Raw genomic sequence first — 22,833 nt, forward strand, 5'->3', positions numbered from 1 at the left:
CAAGCTGAAACTCTATCAGACTACACACCTGTTGATCTGAGGAGTATTGTGCAGGAAAATCTCATATCATCGAATTTTGATGAATTCGAGAGCTCCGAAATCACCAATTATCCCGATGATACTTTTTATTCAGTCTTACCAATTTCACAACATATCGACACATTAGCCTCTACCGACGAAATCATCGATCAATCAATGGATGAAGAAGAAGTAAGGGTGACAAATTGGTACTCTTGGGAAAACGATAACGTTGAAAATTTTACCCCTGAGACCAAAGTGGTGGGACCGATAAGGACCGTTAAAGAAGAAGAATTTGCTTCGATCCCGAAATTCACCATCTCACAACCTTCTAACCCAATATTCTCAATAGACGAGTCATCTACCGAAAATGAACTACGAGCTGTAATAAATAATGACACCTCAGATTTCACCCAAATGGGTAATAGAGGTGAAAACTTTGATCCCGAGAATGAACGGAAGGAAATGTTAGGAATTGTCCACCCTATAATATGTATGTCAGTGTATATCGATCCATTTGACCAAGAACCAGAAAAGAGACATATCCATTTACTAAAAGCTACACTTAGAAAAGAATTAAGTAGTGACGATCGGGTGGGTCTAAACTTTAAACCCATTGATATATTATACACTACCCGAGATGTAAATAACTGGTTCACTATTTTAATTCTTGAAATTTATTCTACCGACTTCACATGTCGTCAGCTAAGTGTGGGGAAGTCTAACCCCACTTAACGTTAAATTAGGGGTTCGGGTTAGTGCATAACTCGTTAATAAAAATGCACGGTTAGGGTAAAAGATGCATTTTCAAATATTAGTAAACAGTTCAGAAAAGCAGCCGTTTTAGAAGAAAAACATGTGTGATAAAACAAGAAGGAATGAACGATGAGGTGCACCATCTATCATTCGACGAGCTTTGAAATTATAAACTGGGTATTCTTAATCACTTTTCTACACTAATCACCCTCATGAATTTATAATTATAGTCTGGTTTCATGCAAATGAGGGCATTGCATGATCTCAAGTGTGTGGAAGGGTTATAAATTCTCTCGGGTTTGTACTTGGTTTATTTTCTAAATTTTATGAAAATTTGAAAAATTTTCAACTAAATGAATTCAAAATCATGTTATACATATTTATGAGCGATGAAAACTAGGTGTTAATACCAAAATTATCGTTACTTCGGAAAGGACATAAATTGAGAAACACCCTAAAGCGCTTGAATTCATTTAAAATGGTATAAAGGAGAATAAAAAGGCAAAGAAAGAAACTAAGTGTGGGGAGAATGTACCAAGTTATTCAATAAAACTATCTATCACATGTTTCTGTAAAGTTTATTGCATGTGCTTTTGTTTTGGACTAAATTAACAGTTTTACCCGGTTTATTGTAATACATTTGAAAGAAAAGATGGATCTACACGATGAATCAATTCCATCATTAAAAGGAAGTAAAGTCTTCCGAAAAAGACACGCGCTTCTTGATTTAGGTCAAGAAGTTGTCATCCAGACCAGTTGTAGGTTGACGAAAAATCTAGAAAAGTCATCACTAAAATCAGCAGGAAATCCACGGACCTCAGCATCAAACAGGGTCGCCAAGTGGTCAGACTTATCCTAACCATGAGAGGATCTGTCTCGTAAAATGGGGAGGGCGCCGTGCAAATTAGCTTGATAAGACTAATGAATCAGACCCCCAGAAAGGATAATCTCCTAAAAGATTAAAAATCAGCTTTTAAGCCTGATATTACTCAATCCTTGAGATTGACCTTAAAGATTGAGAATTACAAACTCATGGAATTCGATGATATCTAAACTCGAGCTTGAACGAGAAAATATTTTGATCAAATTAAAACCGATTTGTTTTCTGAAAACCTATTTTCAATGCGTTCATTACCATTGAACGTAAAATCCTAAGAATTCACCGGAATTCATTAGGTCACCTGAACCAAATCGGGTGTCAACCGTAAGAACGGTGGTTGCATAGCATGGTCGGAGACAGGACCTTGTGCCAGACCGAAAAATCATAGGGTGATCTTTACAATTGCTCCTACAAAGGATAGTAACTGCATCCAACACGTTTTAGACCATGAACAAATGCATGTCATTAGACATTGCCTTAACAGTTTCTTGTTCATCGCTTTCCTTTACAACCGGACGGTAGTTTGCCGAAAGGTAATATACGGAACAAGTAAACTGGATGTGTGCTTTCCGATACAGGGATAGCAGTGGATTACACGAACCTAAAAGTTTTTTGCCAAAATATTGACCCACAAATATATTTTGCAACACCGATGGTGGGTCAAATCAGAAAAATTATCTAGGGTAAAAGCTAGAATGAATTTTCAAAAGATCAAATGTTTTCATAAAGATCCAATTTCCTTAAAGGATCTAAATTTTCATAGTCATGTGGGACTGTAAACCACATCGTTACTATCATTGTTTATACCGCCGTATCAAAATCACTGATGTATAAAGTGTGAGAATTAAAAAAAGTAATTCGAGTGAAGTGTGATTTAATTTCAAGTTCTGTATTGCTTGAGGACAAGCAACGTTCAAGTGTGGGGATATTTTATAGTGCTCCAAATGAACATATATATAGTAGCAATATCCTTCCTATATGTAAAGCTTTTAGTTGCAATTGTTCTATTTTTATGTAATATTCGTTTATAAAAATAAGTGCGAAGACAAAAGGCGAAAGTGACGATTTGAAGACGCAAACGTCCAAAAAGCTCAAATGTACAAGATACAATTCAAGTGGTTCAAATTATTGATGAGAAACATCTAAAAATTACAAGAGTATAAGCCGCGAAACGCAAAGTACAAGATATCTACGCGTACGAAAGGACGTTCGAAAATCCGGAACCGGGACATAAACCGGACGTAAATGCGTGACGCAACGGACCGAAAATTACAAGTCAACTATGCACAAGAATAAAATATAATATATAAATAATTATATAAATTATTTATATATTATATATATATAATAAATATGTCGACAAAGCTAGGATCCAAAATTTAGTGAGCTGGAATCCGAAGCTCCGCACTCGCGGAGCTGTAAAGGGTAAAAACTCCGCACTCGCGGAGCAGTCAGTTTCAAAATCTGCCTATAAAAGGCCACGAATTCTGCCGAGTTTTTACCACCATCCATCAATCTCTCTATCAATATATGTATATATATATATATAATATATATATTTATTATTAGTTTAGTTTTATATTAGATTAGTTTAGGTAATGTAAAGGTTATATACGGGTTTTGAAGTCGAAGTTCTGTCCGTGTAACACTACGCGATAAATAATCAATGTAAGCTATGTTCTCCTTTTTAAATTAATGTCTCGTACTTAAGATATTATTATGCTTATTTAAGTCGAAGTAATCATGATGTTGGACTAAATATTAAAGACGGGGTTATTGGGCTTTGGACCATAATTGGGGTTTGGACAAAAGAACGACACTTGTGGAAATGGGACTATGGGTTATTAATGGACTTTATATTTGATTAATATAGAGATTTACAATTTGACGTAGTTATATATAACCACATACGCTTGATCGGGTACGGTAGGCGGGATATTTATAAATACTAATAATTGTTCATTTGACCGGACACGGGGAATGGATTAAAAATCAATGGACTCATTAAAACAGGGGTGGATTACATACAAGGGTAATTGGTGTAATTGTTAATAAAGTATTAAAACCTTGGATTACACGCAGTCGATAACCTGGTGTAATCATTAAACAAAGTATTAAGACCTTATTACGGTTTAAATCCCCAATTAGTTGGAATATTTGACTTCGGGTATAAGGTTAATTTGGCGAAGACCCTCGCACTTAATAATTATGACCGATGGACTATTATGGACAAACCCAGATGGACTTATCGAATAATCCAGGACAAAGGACAATTAACCCAGGGGTAATAAATAAAAATCAAAACGTCAAACATCATGAGTACGGAAGTTTAAATAAGCATAATATATTTTATTTCATATTTCCTCGTACTTTTATTTTTTTGTTATTTTAATTATTGTTATTTATTTTACGCACTTTAATTATTGTCATTTACTTTACGATTCGCTTAAAATATAAAATCGACAAACCAGTCATTAAACGGTAAAACCCCCTTTTATAATAATAATAATTGTAATACTACGTATATATATTTTGTACAAATATAGTTATATAAAAATATAGTGTAAAATTAGCCGTCTCCATGTGGAACGAACCCGACTTACTAAAAACTATACTACTCTACGATTAGGTACACTGCCTATAGTGTTGTAGTAAGGTTTAGGTATATCCCATCTGTAAATAAATAATTAAAACTTGTGTAATTTGTATCGTATTTCGTATTAAAAATATATAGTATTTCGTACCCCACCTCACACACATCAAGTACTACTACCATGCTGGACAGAAGACAAGTTTACATCAATTGCAGAGTGGTGGGGGTCAGTCTATATACTAGAGAATTGTTCACTAATGGGCAATCAAAAACTATCGCATGGTAGAGTCCTTGTGAATTTACACAATCCAGAAAGTGTCAATGACTCTAAATTTAGTTTACAAATCAAAAGTGTACTTTATCAAAGTTGAATAAGAGTTAAAGGTATTTCCGGCAGATAAGAAGAAGGTGGTTGATGATGATCGTGAGGGAACAAGATATTTTTCTGATTACTCTTCTGAGTTTATTGATTCAGATGATTTTTCCAACAGTGACAACTTTGAGATACCATCACATAAAGAATATGGTGAATATGATTTTTCCGTACCCATGTAAATCACTTCATACAACTTTTACACTACCTTCTATTTCTCAAAATGCCATAAAACCCTTAACAAAAGATATATTCGTGAATATAATTCAAAAATTATACCAATATTAGTTGTGTGACAAAAATTAGTTGTGTGAATTGAAAAATAAAAGTTGTAAAAATCGAACAAAAAATGTAAATTCGAGAAGAACAGGTATAATACCGAAAATACCGGTACCGATACCAGTACCGAACCGATACCGATTTCGGTATTCGGTACGGTATTTGGTTCTCGATTTTCCTTATTTTCGGTATCGGTATGTTACCTGTACCGATATCATCCCTAGGTTGCATAATGATGTATCCTGTGAAGATAATTTCAATGATAATCTTTCCGGTGATGATCTTTCTGGCAAAAAGGAATCGGAAAAGAAGGATAACTCTAATAATTCCGGCAAAAAAGGATGATGAAGATGAAGAGTCAATTTGTTTCGGGACTAGAGAATTATTTAATAATGATGATGAGTTTGTTACAGAGATAGTTGAGATTAGGAATGTGAAATGTCCCGTTCATATTGATTATAAACGTTCCATATTAATTGATTTCGTCGCGAGGTTTTGACCTCTATATGAGACGTTTTTCAAAGACTGCATTCATTTTTAAAACAACTATAACCTTTATTTTATCGATAAAGGTTTAAAAAGCATTATATAGATTATCAAATAATGATAATCTAAAATATACCGTTTACACACGACCATTACATGATGGTTTACATTAAGAATATATTACATCAAAAATAAGTTTCTTGAATGCAGTTTTTACACAATATCATACAAGCATGGACTCCAAATCTTGTCCTTATTTTAGTATGCAACAGCGGAAGCTCTTAATAATCACCTGAGAATAAACATGCTTAAAACGTCAACAAAAAATGTTGGTGAGTTATAGGTTTAACCTATATATTATCAAATCATAATAATAGACCACAAGATTTCATATTTCAATATACATCCCATACATAGAGATAAAATTCATTCATATGGTGAACACCTAGTAACAGACATTAACAAGATGCATATAGAATATCCCCATCATTCCGGGACACCCATCGGACATGATAAAATCGAAGTACTAAAGCATTCCAAATTCCAGAATGGGGCTTGTTGGGCCTGATAGATCTATCTTTAGGATTCGCGTCAATTAGTAGATCGGTTTAATAATTCTTAGGTTACCAAGCAAAAGGGGAATATCCAGCTTCGATCATTCACCCATATAATGTAGTTTCATTTACTTATGTCTATTTCGTAAAACATTTATAAAACTGCATGTATTCTCATCCCAAAATACTAGATTTTAAAAGTGGGACTATAACTCACTTTCACAGATTTTTACTTCGTCGGGAAGTAAGACTTGGCCACTAGTCGATTCACGAACCTATAACAAATATGTACATATATATCAAAGTATGTTCAAAATATATTTACAACATTTTTAATACGTTTTAATGTTTTAAGTTTATTAAGTCAGCTGTCCTCGTTAGTAACCTACAACTAGTTGTCCACAATTAGATGTACAGAAATAAATCGATATATATTATCTTGAATCAATCCACGACCCAATGTATACACGTCTCAGGCTAGATCACAACTCAAAGTATATATATTTTTGGAATCAACCTCAACCCTGTATAGCTAACTCCAACATTACTGCATATAGAGTGTCTATGATTGTTCCAAATAATATATATACATGGGTCAATATGATATGTCAAAACATTTGCAAACGTGTCTATGGTATCCCAAGATTACATAATATATTAGAATACATGTATAATACAATATAAGTTAGCTAGGATATGATTTGTATAGAATTGTTACAATATTTCCCGGAGCTACAACAATCAAAAATATCCAATCTTGTTTTACCCATAACTTCTTCGTTTTAAATCCGTTTTGAGTGAATCAAATTGCTATGGTTTCATATTGAACTCTATTTATGAATCTAAACATAAAAAGTATAGGTTTATAGTCGGAAATATGGGTTACAAGCAAGGTTGGAGAACTCGGATCTCGGGGAGATCTCGTTTGGACATTTTTGAGGAGATCTCAGCATCTCGGAAAAATCTCGGGGAGATCTCGGACGTTGACTTGTGTTGACTTTCTAGTTTTTTTAATATAAATATGTATAAATATATAAATATATGTATATTTATATGGATTTTTACGAGAAAATTTGAGAAATGAGCGAAAAATTAGAAGAAAATCCGAGAAATTGCGAGAAAATCCGAGAAGTTACGAGAAAATCCGAGATCTCACCGAGAAAATCCGAGAAATCGTGACGTTGACCGAGATTTTAACCGTTGACCGAGAAATCTCAACGAGATGGGAAAATATTCTCAGCTGAGTTTTGAAACCGAGATCTCCCCGAGATCTCGCCGAGAAATTCCGAGATCTGCAACACTAAGTCGTTTTTGTAAAGGTAGTCATTTCAGTCGAAAGAACGACGTCTAGATGACCATTTTGGAAAACATACTTCCACTTTGAGTTTAACCATGATTTTTGGATATAGTTTCATGTTCATAAGAAAAATCATTTTCCCAGAAGAACAACTTTTAAATTAAAGTTTATCATAGTTTTTAATTAACTAACCCAAAACAGCCCGCGGTATTACTACGACGGCGTATATCCGGTTTTACGGTGCTTTTCGTGTTTCCAGGTTTTAAATCATTAAGTTAGCATATCATATAGATATATAACATGTGTTTAGTTGATTTTAAAAGTCAAGTTAGAAGGATTAACTTTTGTTTGCGAACAAGTTTAGAATTAACTAAACTATGTTCTAGTGATTACAAGTTTAAACCTTCGAATAAGGTAGTTTTATATATATGAATCGAATGATGTTATGAACATCATTACTACCTCAGGTTTTGTGGATAAACCTACTAGAAATGAGAAAAATAGATCTAGCTTCAAAGGATCCTTGGATGGCATGAAAATTCTTGAAGCAGAATCATGACACGAAAACAAGTTCAAGTAAGATTTTCACTCGAAATAAGATTGTTAGAGTTATAGAAATTGAATCAAAGTTTGAATATGAGTATTACCTTGTATTAGAAAGATATCTTACTATAAATAAGAAAGATTTCTTGAGGTTGGATGATCACTTTACAAGATTGGAAGTAAGCTAGCAAACTTGGAAGTATTCTTGATTTTATGAAACTAGAACTTATAGAATTTATGAAGAACACTTAGAACTTGAAGATAGAACTTGAGAGAGATCAATTAGATGAAGAAAATTGAAGAATGAAAGTGTTTGTAGGTGTTTTTGTTCATTGGTATATGGATTAGATATAAAGGATGTGTAATTTTGTTTACTTGTAAATAAGTCATGAATGATTACTAATATTTTTGTAATTTTATGAGATATTTCATGCTAGTTTCCAAATGATGGTTCCCACATGTGTTAGGTGACTCACATGGGCTGCTAAGAGCTGATCATTGGAGTGTATATACCAATAGTACATACATCTAAGAGCTGTGTATTGTACGAGTACGAATACGGGTGCATACGAGTAGAATTGTTGATGAAACTGAACGAGGATGTAATTGTAAGCATTTTTGTTAAGTATAAGTATTTTTATAATTGTCTTGAATTCTTTCAAAAGTGTATGAATACATATTAAAACACTACATGTATATACATTTTAACTGAGTCGTTAAATCATCGTTAGTCGTTACATGTAAATGTTGTTTTTAAAACCTTTAGGTTAACGATCATGTTAAATGTAGTTAACCCATTGTTTATTATATCTAAAGAGATGTTAAATTATTACATTATCATGATATTATGATGTATTAATATATCTTAATATGATATATATACAATTAAATGTCATTACAACGATAATCGTTACATATATGCCTCGTTTCGAAATCATTAAGTTAGTAGTCTTGTTTTTACATATGTAGTTCATTGTTAATATACTTAATGATATTTTTACTTATCATAATATCATGTTAATTATATATATATCCATATATATGACATCATATAGTTTTTACAAGTTTTAATGTTCGTGAATCACCGGTCAACTTGGGTGGTCAATTGTCTATATGAAACCTATTTCAATTAATCAAGTCTTAACAAGTTTGATTGCTTAACATGTTGGAAACACTTAATCATCTAATTATAAATTTCATTTAATATATATAAACATGGAAAAGTTCGGGTCACTACAGTACCTACCCGTTAAATAAATTTCGTCCCAAAATTTTAAGCAGTTGGAGGTGTTGACGTATCTTCTGGAAATAAGTGCGGGTATTTCTTCTTCATCTGATCTTCTCATTCCCAGGTTAACTCGGGTCCTCTACGAGCATTCCATCGAACCTTAATAATTGGTATCTTGTTTTGCTTAAGTCTTTTAACCTTACGATCCATTATTTCGACGGGTTCTTCGATGAATTGAAGTTTTTCGTTGATTTGGATTTCATCTAACGGAATAGTGAGATCTTCTTTAGCAAAACATTTCTTCAAATTCGAGACATGAAAAGTGTTATGTACAGCCGCGAGTTGTTGAGGTAACTCAAGTCGGTAAGTTACTAGTCCGACACGATCAATAATCTTGAATGGTCCAATATACCTTGGATTTAATTTCCCTCGTTTACCAAATCGAACAACGCCTTTCCAAGGTACAACTTTAAGCATGACCATCTCTCCAATTTCAAATTCTATATATTTTCTTTTAATGTCAGCGTAGCTCTTTCCAATGCTTGAATGGTAGCTGTTGTTGTAGGAAAATTCTGCTAACGGAAGGTGTCTATCCCAAATGTTTCTGAAATCAATAACACATGCTCGTAGCATGTCTTCAAGCGTTTGTATCGTCCTTTCGCTCTGCCCATCAGTTTGTGGATGATAGGCAGTACTCATGTCTAGACGAGTTCCTAATGCTTGCTGTAATGTCTGCCAGAATCTTGAAATAAATCTGCCATCCCTATCAGAGATAATAGAGATTGGTATTCCATGTCTGGAGACGACTTCCTTCAAATACAGGCGTGCTAACTTCTCCATCTTGTCATCTTCTCTTATTGGCAGGAAGTATGCTGATTTGGTGAGACGATAAACTATTACCCAAATAGTATCAAAACCACTTGCAGTCCTTAGCAATTTAGTGATGAAATCCATGGTAATGTTTTCCCATTTCCATTCCGGGATTTCGGGTTGTTGAAGTAGACCTGATGGTTTCTGATGCTCAGCTTTGACCTTAGAACACGTCAAACATTCTCCTACATATTTAGCAACATCGGCTTTCATACCAGGCCACCAAAAATGTTTCTTAAGATCCTTGTACATCTTTCCCGTTCCAGGATGTATTGAGTATCTGGTTTTATGAGCTTCTCTACGTACCATTTCTCTCATATCTCCAAATTTTGGTACCCAAATTCTTTCAGCCCTATATCGGGTTCCGTCTTCCCGAATATTAAGATGATTCTCCTATCCTTTGGGTATTTCATCCCTTAAGTTTCCCTCTTTTAAAACTCCTTGTTGCGCCTCCTTTATTTGAGTAGTAAGGTTAGTGTGAATCATTATATTCGTAGCTTTTACTCGAATGGGTTCTCTGTCCTTTCTGCTCAAGGCGTCGGCTACCACATTTGCCTTCCCCGGGTGGTAACAAATCTCAAAGTCGTAATCATTCAACAATTCAATCCACCTGCGCTGCCTCATGTTCAGTTGTTTCTGATTAAATATGTGTTGAAGACTTTTGTGGTCGGTATATATAATACTTTTGACCCCATATAAGTAGTGCCTCCAAGTCTTTAATGCAAAAACAACCGCGCCTAATTCCAAATCATGCGTCGTATAATTCTGCTCGTGAATCTTCAATTGTCTAGACGCATAAGCAATTACATTCGTTCGTTGCATTAATACACAACCGAGACCTTGCTTTGAGGCGTCACAATATATCACAAAATCATCATTCCCTTTAGGTAATGACAATATAGGTGCCGTAGTTAACTTTTTCTATAACAATTGAAACGCTTTTTCTTGTTCATCCTTCCATTCAAATTTCCTCCCTTTATGCGTTAATGCAGTCAAGGGTTTTACTATTTTGGAAAAATCTTGGATGAATCTCCTGTAATAACCAGCTAGCCCTAAAAATTGATGTATGTGTTTTGAAGTTTTCGGGGTTTTCCACTTTTCAACGGTTTCAATCTTTGCAGGATCCACCTGAATACCTTCTTTGTTCACTATATGACCGAGGAATTGAACTTCTTCCAACCAAAATGCACACTTTGAAAACTTAGCGTACAGTTTTTCTTTTCTTAACAACTCTAGCAATTTTCTCAAATGTTCTTCATGCTCTTGGTCATTCTTTGAGTAAATAAGTATGGTCCACACACTCGGTTCATGAGGTCCATGAACACAGCTGGTGCATTAGTCAACCCAAACGGCATAACCATAAACTCGTAATGACCGTAACGCGTCCTAAAAGCAGTCTTTGGAATATCATCCTCCTTCACCCGCATTTGATGATACCCAGAACGTAAATCAATCTTCGAATAAACCAACGAGCCTTGTAGTTGATCAAATAAGTTATCGATTCTCGGTAGTGGGTAACGGTTCTTGATGGTAAGTTTGTTCAACTCTCGGTAGTCGATACACAACCTGAATGTACCATCTTTCTTCTTGACAAACAGAACAGGAGCTCCCCATGGTGATGTACTTGGTCGAATAAAACCACGCTCTAACAGTTCCTGTAATTGACTTTGTAATTCTTTCATTTCACTGGGTGCGAGTCTGTATGGAGCACGAGCTATTGGTGCAGCTCCTGGTACAAGGTCTATTTGAAATTCAACGGATCGATGTGGGAGTAATCCCGGTAATTCTTTCGGAAATACATCGGGAAATTCTTTTGCGACGAAAACATCACTGATGTTCTTTTCTTCAGGTTTAACTTCCTTGATGTGTGCTAGAATGACGTAACAACCTTTTCTTATTAGTTTCTGCGCCTTCAAACTACTAATAAGATTTAATTTTGCATTGTTCTTTTCTCCGTACACCATTAAAGGTTTTCCTTTTTCACGCATAATGCGAATCGCATTTTTGTAACAAACGACCTCTGCTATCACCTTTTTCAACCAGTCCATGCCAGTTATTACATCAAAACTCCCTAACTCGACTGGTATTAAATCAATTTTAAACATTTCATCCCCCAGTTTAATTTCTCTATCCCGACATATATTATCTGCTGAAATTAATTTACCGTTTGCTAAATCGAGTAAAAATTTACTATCCAAAGGCGTCAATGGGCAACTTAACTTAGCACAAAAATCTCTACTCATATAACTTCTATCCGCACCCGAATCAAATTAAACATAAGCAGATTTATTATCAATAAGAAACGTACCCGTAACAAACTCCGGGTCTTCCTACGCTTCTGCCGTATTAATATTGAAAACTCTTCCGCGGCCCTGCCCATTAGTATTCCCCTGATTCGAGCAATTACTTCTAATGTGGCCCGGTTTTCCACATCCATAACAAACAAAGGCGGCATTACTTGTTTCGCCACTATTTGTTCCTTTAGTTCTGTTAAACTTTGGTCCATAGACCTCACACTTTTTTGCACGATGGCCAATTATTTTACACTTAGTGCAAAATGTCGTGCAGAACCCATTCTGGTGGTACTCTTCACACCTTTGGCATTTTTGATTTTTGTTGCCGTTGTTGTTATTGATATTGTTGTTGGGATTGTTATTGTTGTTGGAACGGTTGTTGTAGTTATTGTTGTGACGTTTGTTGTAGTTATTGTTGGGATTGCGGTTATTGTTACGATTGTTGTTGCGGTTGTGGTTGTAATTGTTGTTGTTGTTGTTGTATTGGTGACCCTTGTCACTGGTTTCTTCCCACTTTCTCTTGAGTTGTTTCGTGTTGGCTTCTTCGGCCGTCTGCTCTTTAATTCTTCCCTCAATCTGATTTATGAGTTTATGAGCCATTCGACTTGCCTTTTGTATGGAAGCGGGCTCGTGTGAACTCACATCTTCTTGAATCCTTACCGGTAACCCTTTTATAAACGCGTCGATCTTCTCTTCTTCATCTTCGAACGTTCCTGGACATAATAGGCACAACTCTGTGAATCGTCGTTCATATGTGGTAATGTCGAACCCTTGTGTTCGTAACTTTCTAAGCTCTACTTTGAGCTTATTGACTTCGTTTCTAGGACGGTACTGCTCATTCATCAATTGCTTGAATGCCGACCACGGTAGTGCGTAAGCAGCATTTTATCCTACCTGTTCAAGATAGGTGTTCCACCACGTTAACGCATTACCTGTGAAGGTATGCGTAGCGTACTTAACTTTGTCCTCTTCAGTACACTTACTTATGACAAACACCGATTCAACTTTCTCGGTCCACCGTTTCAATCCAATTGGTCCTTCAGTTCCATCAAATTCCAAAGGTTTGCAGGCAGTGAATTCTTTGTAGGAGCATCCTACACGATTTCTTGTGGAATTAGTTCCACTGCTAGATCCAGAGTTATTGTTATTTTGCATCGCAGTCTGTACTGCGGCTATGTTTGCTGCAAGGAAAACATGAAAGTCTTTCTCGCTCATGTTCAAATTCTGACGAGTCGCTGGTGCCATTTCCTTCAAAAATAGCCAAAAGAATTGAGTTAATCATATAGAATTTAAGAGTAGTCAATAGTATCTCGTAGCATTATATGAACTTATTTATAAAAGCTTTTTCTTCATATTAGCATTTTATAGTTTTAATTCGGGTAGTACCTATCCGTTAAGTTCATACTTACTAGCTACTATACAACTCAACTACTACGCTTCTATATGAAAAAATTATTACAATAATATTTCGCGTTCAAACTTTATACAAAATATTACAAACTTACAATACCGCTATTATACATATAGGATGAAATATAGCACATAATAACTTTGCTACCCGGCAGCTATAAAGGCAATTCTAGTTAATACGCAAGTTGTTCAGAAAAAGAAATAAAGACACGTAATTCATAAGTCCAGAAACAAGTCATGCATTCTGGTTTTACTAAGACGACTTCCCATCCTTGATCTTGTGGAAAGTAACCGTTATGACCATTGGCTAGGCAGCATGTTGTTATGTCGTCAAAAGGACGAGGGTTTCGTAATGCCCAACAGCCTCGTAGCAATCTAAAAACCTTGTTTTTTATCCCAACTACCGAGTCCGTCACTTGTGAAAATGTTTTATTTAAAAGTTTCAATTCAATATTCTTTTTCTCCATTTGATGAGAAGCGAACATTATTAACCCGTAAGCATAACATGCTTCTTTATGTTGCATGTTAGAAGCTCTTTCTAAAGAACGGAGTCCTATGTTGGGATATGTTGAGTCAAAATAGGTTCGTAACCCGTAGCGTAACATTGCATCTGGGTTTCCCGCACTAAATTCCTTAAAGAAAACTTGGCGTCACTTAAAGTCTCCCCAATGTGATATACCCCATCTTTCAAAGGAAAGCCTTTTATATACTAAGGCATGCCTGGAATGTCTTTCAAACGTTTGACAAACTAATTTTATCGTAATTAATTGTGCTGATGAATTCTGCCCGACTCTAGACAAGATTTCATCAATCATATCTCCTGGTAGGTCTTCTAAAATTTTTGGTTGTCTATCCTTAACGTCCATTTTGTGTTTTTATACTGTAAAATATACAAGGATTAGATTCGTAAAAGATAATTAACAAACAATACAAGCAATTTTTACATAGAACATAAAAGTACAAGCACACTACAATACATATAATACATAACATGATTACGACCCTCTAATCTGAATCACTGGTTTCTTCTTCTTCGGACTTGGTTCATTTTCCTAATTTTTTTGGGATATATGATGTTCCTCTAATACGAGCCGTCGTATTCCACAATGGTTTAGAAAAACCTGGTGGTTTAGAGGTTCCCGGGTTATTGTTACAATTTAGGAAATACGTACGTTGCCGATACGTATAAAGTTCATCGGGGTTGGAATCAGGTTTTTCTATTTTTATACCTTTTCCCTTATTATTTTCTTTTGCCATATTAAATTGGGTCGAGGTAATTTCTATAACATCATCGGAATCCTCATCGGGATTCGATTCATCGGAAAATTGGTAATCTTCCCAATATTTTGCTTCCTTGGCGGAAACACCATTGACCATTTTTAACTTTGGTCCGTTGGTTGATGATTTTCTTTTATTTAATCGATTTACTGTAGGTATCAATATTTCTTCCTCCGGAACCTCTTCTTCTTCCGGTTCCTCCTCTTCCGGTTCCTCCTCTTCTGATTCCTCTTATTCCGGTTCCTCTTCGGGAATTTGTGAATCTTCCCAAATTATATTCGACTCTTCATTATTATTAGGTGAGTCGATGGGATTTGTACTAGTGGTAGACATCTATCACACAATATCAAACATATTAAGAGGTTAATATATCACATAATATTTACATGTTAATAATATATAGTTTCCAACAAAAGTGTTAAGCAATCGTTTTTAAAAAAACACGGTCGAAGTCCAGACTCACTAATGTATCCTAACAAACTCGATAAGACACACTAATGCAAATTTCTGGTTCTCTAAGTCCAACGCTCGGATACCAACTAAAATGTCCCGTTCATATTGATTATAAACGTTCCATATTAATTGATTTCGTCGCGAGGTTTTGACCTCTATATGAGACGTTTTTCAAAGACTGCATTCATTTTTTAAAACAACCATAACCTTTATTTTATCGATAAAGGTTTAAAAAGCATTACATAGATTATCAAATAATGATAATATAAAATATACCGTTTACACACGACCATTACATAATGGTTTACATTAAGAATATATTACATCAAAAATAAGTTTCTTGAATGCAGTTTTTACACAATATCATACAAGCATGGACTCCAAATCTTGTCCTTATTTTAGTATGCAACAACGAAAGCTCTTAATAATCACCTGAAAATAAACATGCTTAAAACGTCAACAAAAAATGTTGGTGAGTTATAGGTTTAACCTATATATTATCAAATCATAATAATAGACCACAAGATTTCATATTTCAATATACATCCCATGCATAGAGATAAAATTTATTCATATGGTGAACACCTAGTAACCGACATTAACAAGATGCATATAGAATATCCCCATCATTCCGGGACACCCATCGGACATGATAAAATCGAAGTGCCAAAGCATTCCAAATTCCAGAATGGGGCTTGTTGGGCCCGATAGATCTATCTTTAGGATTCGCATCAATTAATAGATCGGTTTACTAATTCTTAGGTTACCAAGAAAAAGGGGCATATTCGGCTTCGATCATTCACCCATATAATGTAGTTTCATTTACTTGTGTCTATTTCGTAAAATATTTATAAAACTGCATGTATTCTCATCCTAAAATATTAGATTTTAAAAGTGGGACTATAACTCACTTTCACAGATTTTTACATCGTCGGGAAGTAAGACTTGGCCACTAGTCGATTCACGAACCTATAACAAATATGTACATATATATCAAAGTATGTTCAAAATATATTTACAATATTTTCAATACGTTTTAATGTTCTAAGTTTATTAAGTCAGTTGTCCTCGTTAGTAACCTACAACTAGTTGTCCACAATTAGATGTACAGAAATAAATCGATATATATATTATGTTGAATTAATCCACGACCAAGTGTATACACGTCTCAGGCTAGATCACAACTCAAAGTATATATATTTTTGGAATCAACCTCAATCCTGTATAGCTAACTCCAACATTACTGCATATAGAGTGTCTATGGTTGTTCCAAATAATATATATACATGGGTCGATATGATATGTCAAAACATTTGCATAAGTGTCTATGATATCCCAAGATTACATAATATATTAGAATACATGTATAATACAATATAAGTTAGCTAGGATATGATTTGTATAGAATTGTTACAATATTTCCCGTAGCTACAACAATAAAAAATATCCAATCTTGTTTTACCCATAACTTATTCGTTTTAAATCCGTTTTGAGTGAATCAAATTGCTATGGTTTCATATTGAACTTTATTTTATGAATCTAAATAGAAAAAGTATAGGTTTATAGTCAGAAATACGGGTTACAAGTCATTTTTGTAAAGGTAGTCATTTCAGTCGAAAGAATGACGTCTAGATGACCATTTTGGAAAACATACTTCCACTTTGAGTTTAACCATAATTTTTGGATATAGTTTCATGTTCATAAGAAAAATAATTTTCACAGAAGAACAAATTTTAAATCAAAGTTTATCATAGTTTTTAATTAACTAACCCAAAACAGCCCGCGGTGTTACTACGACGGCGTATATCCGGTTTTACGGTGTTTTTCGTGTTTCCAGGTTTTAAATCATTAAGTTAGCATATCATATAGATATAGAACATGTGTCTAGTTGATTTTAAAAGTCAAGTTAGAAGGATTAACTTTTGTTTGCGAACAAGTTTAGAATTAACTAAACTATGTTCTAGTGATTACAAGTTTAAACCTTCGAATAAGGTAGTTTTATATATATGAATCGAATGATGTTATGAACATCATTACTACCTCAGGTTTTTTGGATAAACCTACTAGAAATGAAAAAAAATAGATCTAGCTTCAAAGGATCCTTGGATGGCTTGAAAGTTCTTGAAGCAGAATCATGACACGAGAATAAGTTCAAGTAAGATTTCCACTCGAAATAAGATTGTTATAGTTATAGAAATTTAATCAAAGTTTGAATATGAGTATTACCTTGTATTAGAAAGATATCTTACTGTAAATAAGAAAGATTTCTTGAGGTTGGATGATCACTTTACAAGATTGGAAGTAAGCTAGCAAACTTGGAAGTATTCTTGATTTTATGAAACTAGAACTTATAGAATTTATGAAGAACACTTAGAACTTGAAGATAGAACTTGAGAGAGATCAATTAGATGAAGAAAATTGAAGAATGAAAGTGTTTGTAGTTGTTTTTGGTCGTTGGTATATGGATTAGATATAAAGGATGTGTAATTTTGTTTACTTGTAAATAAGTCATGAATGATTACTAATATTTTTGTAATTTTATGAGATATTTCATGCTAGTTGCCAAATGATGGTTCCCACATGTGTTAGGTGACTCACATGGACTTCTAAGAGCTAATCATTGGAGTGTATATACCAATAGTACATACATCTAAAAGCTGTGTATTGTACGAGTACGAATACGGGTGCATACGAGTAGAATTGTTGATGAAACTGAACGAGAATGTAATTGTAAGCATCTTTGTTAAGTAGAAGTGTTTTGATAAGTGTCTTGAAGTCTTTCAAAAGTGTATGAATACATATTAAAACACTACATGTATATACATTTTAACTGAGTCGTTAAATCATCGTTAGTCGTTACATGTAAATGTTGTTTTTAAAACCTTTAGGTTAACGATCATGTTAAATGTAGTTAACCCATTATTTATTATATCTAAAGAGATGTTAAATTATTATATTATCATGATATTATGATGTATTAATATATCTTAATATGATATATATACAATTAAATGTCGTTACAACGATAATCGTTACATATATGCCTCGTTTCGAAATCATTAAGTTAGTAGTCTTGTTTTTACATATGTAGTTCATTGTTAATATACTTAATGATATTTTTACTTATCATAATATCATGTTAACTATATATATATATCCATATATATAACATCATATAGTTTTTACAAGTTTTAACGTTCGTGAATCACCGGTCAACTTGGGTGGTCAATTGTCTATATGAAACCTATTTCAATTAATCATGTCTTAAAAAGTTTGATTGCTTAACATGTTGGAAACACTTAATCATGTAATTATCAATTTCATTTAATATATATAAACATGGAAAAGTTCGGGTCACTACAGAATGGATGCTGCCCTTGTCCCAAGGCGCATGCATGTAACGTAAACCCCAGTAGCAACATAAACGAATTGTCAGAATTAAATGTTGGGGAATGTTGCAGGAAAAATTAGGAAAAGGAGGGATTCAGTGATGGTGGGTGTGCTACGGTTGGGACAATTCCATATCAGGAGGCTTCCAGTGGTATTTGGCCAAATCTAAATATGGAGGGTGATGTTGGGCCGGATTATGTTGAGCAAAAACAGACTATGAATAAATCTTGTGGTATGGGGCCTGATAATTTTGGGCCAAGCACAAATGAGTCCAATGACTATGCGGACACCAGGAGAAAGTTATATCCTGAAAACTATTCGGTGAATCACTCAATTAACACTCGACACCCTAATTCAACCGAGAATGACAGAAGTAAAAAATCAAGGTAGGGAGACATCCTGTCACGCATCAAAATCAATAGATATTTCGACATGTAGCATGTGTTATTGGAAGAGTATGGGTAATTGTTTGATGTCTTTAAGGATAATGCATTTCAAGAACCTGGCCAGATGTGGTACCAAGGGTGTTTAGGATGGCAAATACAAGTGTAAAGCATGTGGCAAAAAATCGAAATTGAAGCCAAGGAACGATGCAATCAAGTCGAGGAACATGGGTAATGTCGAAGCAGCTAGTACTTCAGTTAATGGTGAAGAGTTGAGGTTATATGGAAAACAAATTGGTTTGAGGTGGCCCACCTCAAACCATCAGTAAGTCTGCTCTAATTTCCAATCATTCGTTCTATTTAATTTTTCCATGAAGATTATTTCATTGAATATTCGCGGTTTTGCTGCCAAGGGAAAGTTTGGGTGGGTAAAAAATATTTGTTATAGTGAGACCTAATATAGTTGCATTCCAAGAAACTAAAAGTCGTGGTGTAAGTGATTGATGGGTTCGAGCTCTTTGGGGGAATAATGAGTTTAGTTTTGTTCAGAAAGAGGCAAGGGGTAACTCGGGTGGGCTGCTACTGATATGGGGCACATGTAGTTTTGATGTCACTGAAGTGTTGGGAAACGATTTTTTTTTGGCCATTAAGGGTAAGTGGAAAGTATCGGGAAAAGATTCGGTTATTATTAATGTCTACGGCCCTCACGATGAATGTAACAAACGAGCATTCTTGGATTCTTTAGATGCTATTATGAATAGGGGTGACTCGTCTTGGTTGTTATGTGGTGATTTTAATGAGGTTAAGGAAAGCTCGGATAGATTGAACTGCTAATTTAATCAAATGGGTGTTGATCGTTTTAATGACTTTATAAACAGGAATAGCTTGGTCGAGATTTCGATTAGTGGAAGAAAATTCACGAGAATAAGTGACGATGGTGTTAAGTTTAGTAAGTTAGATAGATATCTTATGTCGGATGATTTTATTAAATTATGGGAAGATCTCTCAATTATAGCATTGGATAGAAGGCTATCGGATCATTGTCCTCTTATGCTTCATGATAAAGCGATAGATTATGGTCCTAAACCATTCAAAGTTTTTGATGTGTGGTTTAACAAAGAAGGGGTTGATAATATCATATAAGAAGCGTGGGATAAACCAATTAGAGGCTCAAAGAAGTATTGTATTTTTAGGGATCGTCTCAAGAATGTTAAATCTGACTTGAAATCATGGAGTATTGACGCATTTGGTGGCCTTGATGGAGAAATAAATGAGCTTAAAAAGAAGGCAATGGGGTGGGAGATAAAAGCCGAATCTATCCCACTTGATGACACAGAAAGAGGTGATTGGTTAGATTGTCAAAAAAATGGATCGAAAAGAAAACATCAAATCTAATATGTTGAAGCAAAAGGCCCTTGTGAGATGGATTCTTGAAGGTGACGATAATTCTAAATATTTTCACTCCACCATTCGTAGAAGATATAATAAAATGAATTTGTGGGGTCTATTTATTAACGGGGTTTGGAACGAAAATCCGAGAGAGGTTAAAGAGGTTGTTTTCTGTCACTTTAAAAACATCTTTAGTTGTTCTCCATCGAATCTAAACAGACCCAAGGTTACCGGACTGTTCACATGAGTGCAGTCCATTTTTCTCACAGCTTTCTTATTCGGAGGCTAAGGTTATAGAATTGGAATTCAGTGAGGCAGAAATCTGGGAGGCGGTGAAGGATTGTGGTAGCACAAAAGCACCCGGACCTGACGGTTTTGATTTGAGGTTCTATAAAAAAAAATTGTACATTGTTCAAAATGATTTGGTGGCTGCGGTTAATGATTTCTGGGTAAATGGTAGTATCTCTTCAGGATGTAATGCTTCCTTCACTACTCTCATTTCTAAGACAACAGATCCCGTGACTTTAAACGAGTATCGTCCAATTAGATTTCTTGGAAGTTACTATAAATTCTTTCCAACCGGCTTAGAAAATTTGTGCCTAAGCTTGTTGGTTTTGAGAAAAGTGCCTTCAAAAAGGTAAAAACATTATTGATGGGGCATTGGTTGTAAATGAAAGTCTTAGTTACTTAAAAAAAAAACCAACAAAAATGCCTAATTCTCAAGGTCGATTTCGAGAAAGCGTTTGATAGTTTGAATTGAGTCTAATGGGGTTTGGTGAGAAGTGGAGGATATGGATCCATTCGTGCTTAAAGTCGGCCTCATTTTCAATCTTGGTGAATGGGTCCCCGACCAAAGAGTTCAAGCTTGAAAAGGGGGTTAGACAAGGTGACCCACTCTCCACTTTTTTATTCATCTTTGCGGCAGAAGGCTTAAATTGGCTAACAAAGGCTTCGATTAATAAGGGTCTCTTCAAAGGTGTGGAGGTCGGTAATGATAAAGTCCCCGTTTCAATTCTTCAATATGCGGATGACACTATTTTTTTGGGAATTGGGATTCGGACAATATTAGAAGACTTTTGACCTTATTAAGATGCTTTGAGCTCACATTGGGTTTAAAAGTATATTATAATAAAAGTAATCTTTTTGGGGTCAGTGTTGGTGTACATGAAATTGAAGACATGGCGAGACTATTCAGTTGCAAAGTTGATACTCTCCCGTTTACCTATCTTGGGCTACCCATTGGGGCGAATATGAATAAGATGTGTAGTTGGAAACCGATGGTGTGTAAATTTGAAAAAAGGATAGCCGATTGGAGAGCGCGTGCGATGTTATATGGTGGACTTTTAACTCTTGTTAAGTCGGTTTTAAATAGTTTGTCGTTGTATTACTTCTCACTTTACTGTGCTCCACCTTGCGTGCTAAAGAAACTTGAGTGTGTAAGACGTAACTTCTTTTGAGGCGGGGCGGGTAGTGATAGAAAAATTCCTTGGGTTAAATGGGAGGAGGTCATTCGAACTATCGGGGAGGGTGGTTTAAATTTGGGCTCTTTACAAAGCAAAAACATGGCTTTAATCAGCAAGTAGTGGTGAAGGTTCTTAACCGAACCCACCTCTTTGTGGGTTAAAATCATAAAAAGTATTTATGGGATTTTCAGGTTAGTTGTCCAGGGGGATAGTCACTTACTTGTTCGTCTAATTCTACGTGGTTGAATATTATTAAAACATGTGAACTTATTGAAGATCTCGGTGTGAATTTCAAGTCTTCTTTTGTTAAATCAATTGGTGACGGTAAAGACACTTCTTTTTGAAATGATGTTTGGCTCGCCGATCAGCCACTTCGACATAAATTCTGCAGATTAGTGCGCTTAGAAAACTGATTTGTAGGCTGCTGTAAATGACCGAGTGGCTTGGGATGGGACACGTTGTACGGGTTCATGGGTCTGGTCACGTGTGCCGCGAGGTAGAACAGGTGTTGAGCTAGTCGAGTTAAATAACCCGCTGTGTGGGTTTAAACTTACTCCTGAAAACACAGATTCTTAGAGTTGGTCGCTTAGTGGAAACGGTATTTTCTCAACCAAAGCTCTTACTAATGAAATCACTCCTCGCATTGTTGGCTCGGGTACATCAAATAGTTTTACTTTGCGCAATTGTTTGGTTCCAAAAAAAATAGAAGTGTTTGTGTGGAGGGTGAATAGGAGTAGAATTCTCGTCTTGTCGGAAATTGACAAACGGGGTGTTGATCTTCACTTCGTCCGTTGCCCGTTGTTTGACGATCATATTGAGACGGTTAGCCATGCCTTAATTAGTTGCGAAGATTCTCGTGTCATTTAAGAAAAAGTCTTTAATTGGTGGGGTTTTGG

The 22,833-nt window shown here is 35.0% G+C and overlaps 2 protein-coding genes across 2 annotated transcripts; both read left to right on the forward strand.

The window, feature by feature from the left end:
- Positions 1-19,928: 19,928 nt before the first annotated feature.
- LOC139859557 (uncharacterized) lies at positions 19,929-21,115 on the forward strand. The gene is made up of 3 exons (XM_071848340.1): positions 19,929-20,194; positions 20,279-20,427; positions 20,694-21,115. The coding sequence occupies exons 1-3, from the start codon at positions 19,929-19,931 to the stop codon at positions 21,113-21,115; spliced, it is 837 nt and encodes a 278-aa protein (XP_071704441.1).
- A 537-nt stretch (positions 21,116-21,652) lies between these two features.
- On the forward strand, positions 21,653-22,513 carry LOC139859558 (uncharacterized). The gene is made up of 2 exons (XM_071848341.1): positions 21,653-21,910; positions 22,358-22,513. Exons 1-2 carry the CDS (start codon positions 21,653-21,655, stop codon positions 22,511-22,513), a joined length of 414 nt encoding a protein of 137 aa, XP_071704442.1.
- Positions 22,514-22,833: the final 320 nt, after the last annotated feature.

Source organism: Rutidosis leptorrhynchoides, chromosome 7 (assembly GCF_046630445.1).
Source record: "Rutidosis leptorrhynchoides isolate AG116_Rl617_1_P2 chromosome 7, CSIRO_AGI_Rlap_v1, whole genome shotgun sequence".
Lineage (NCBI taxonomy): Eukaryota > Viridiplantae > Streptophyta > Magnoliopsida > Asterales > Asteraceae > Rutidosis > Rutidosis leptorrhynchoides.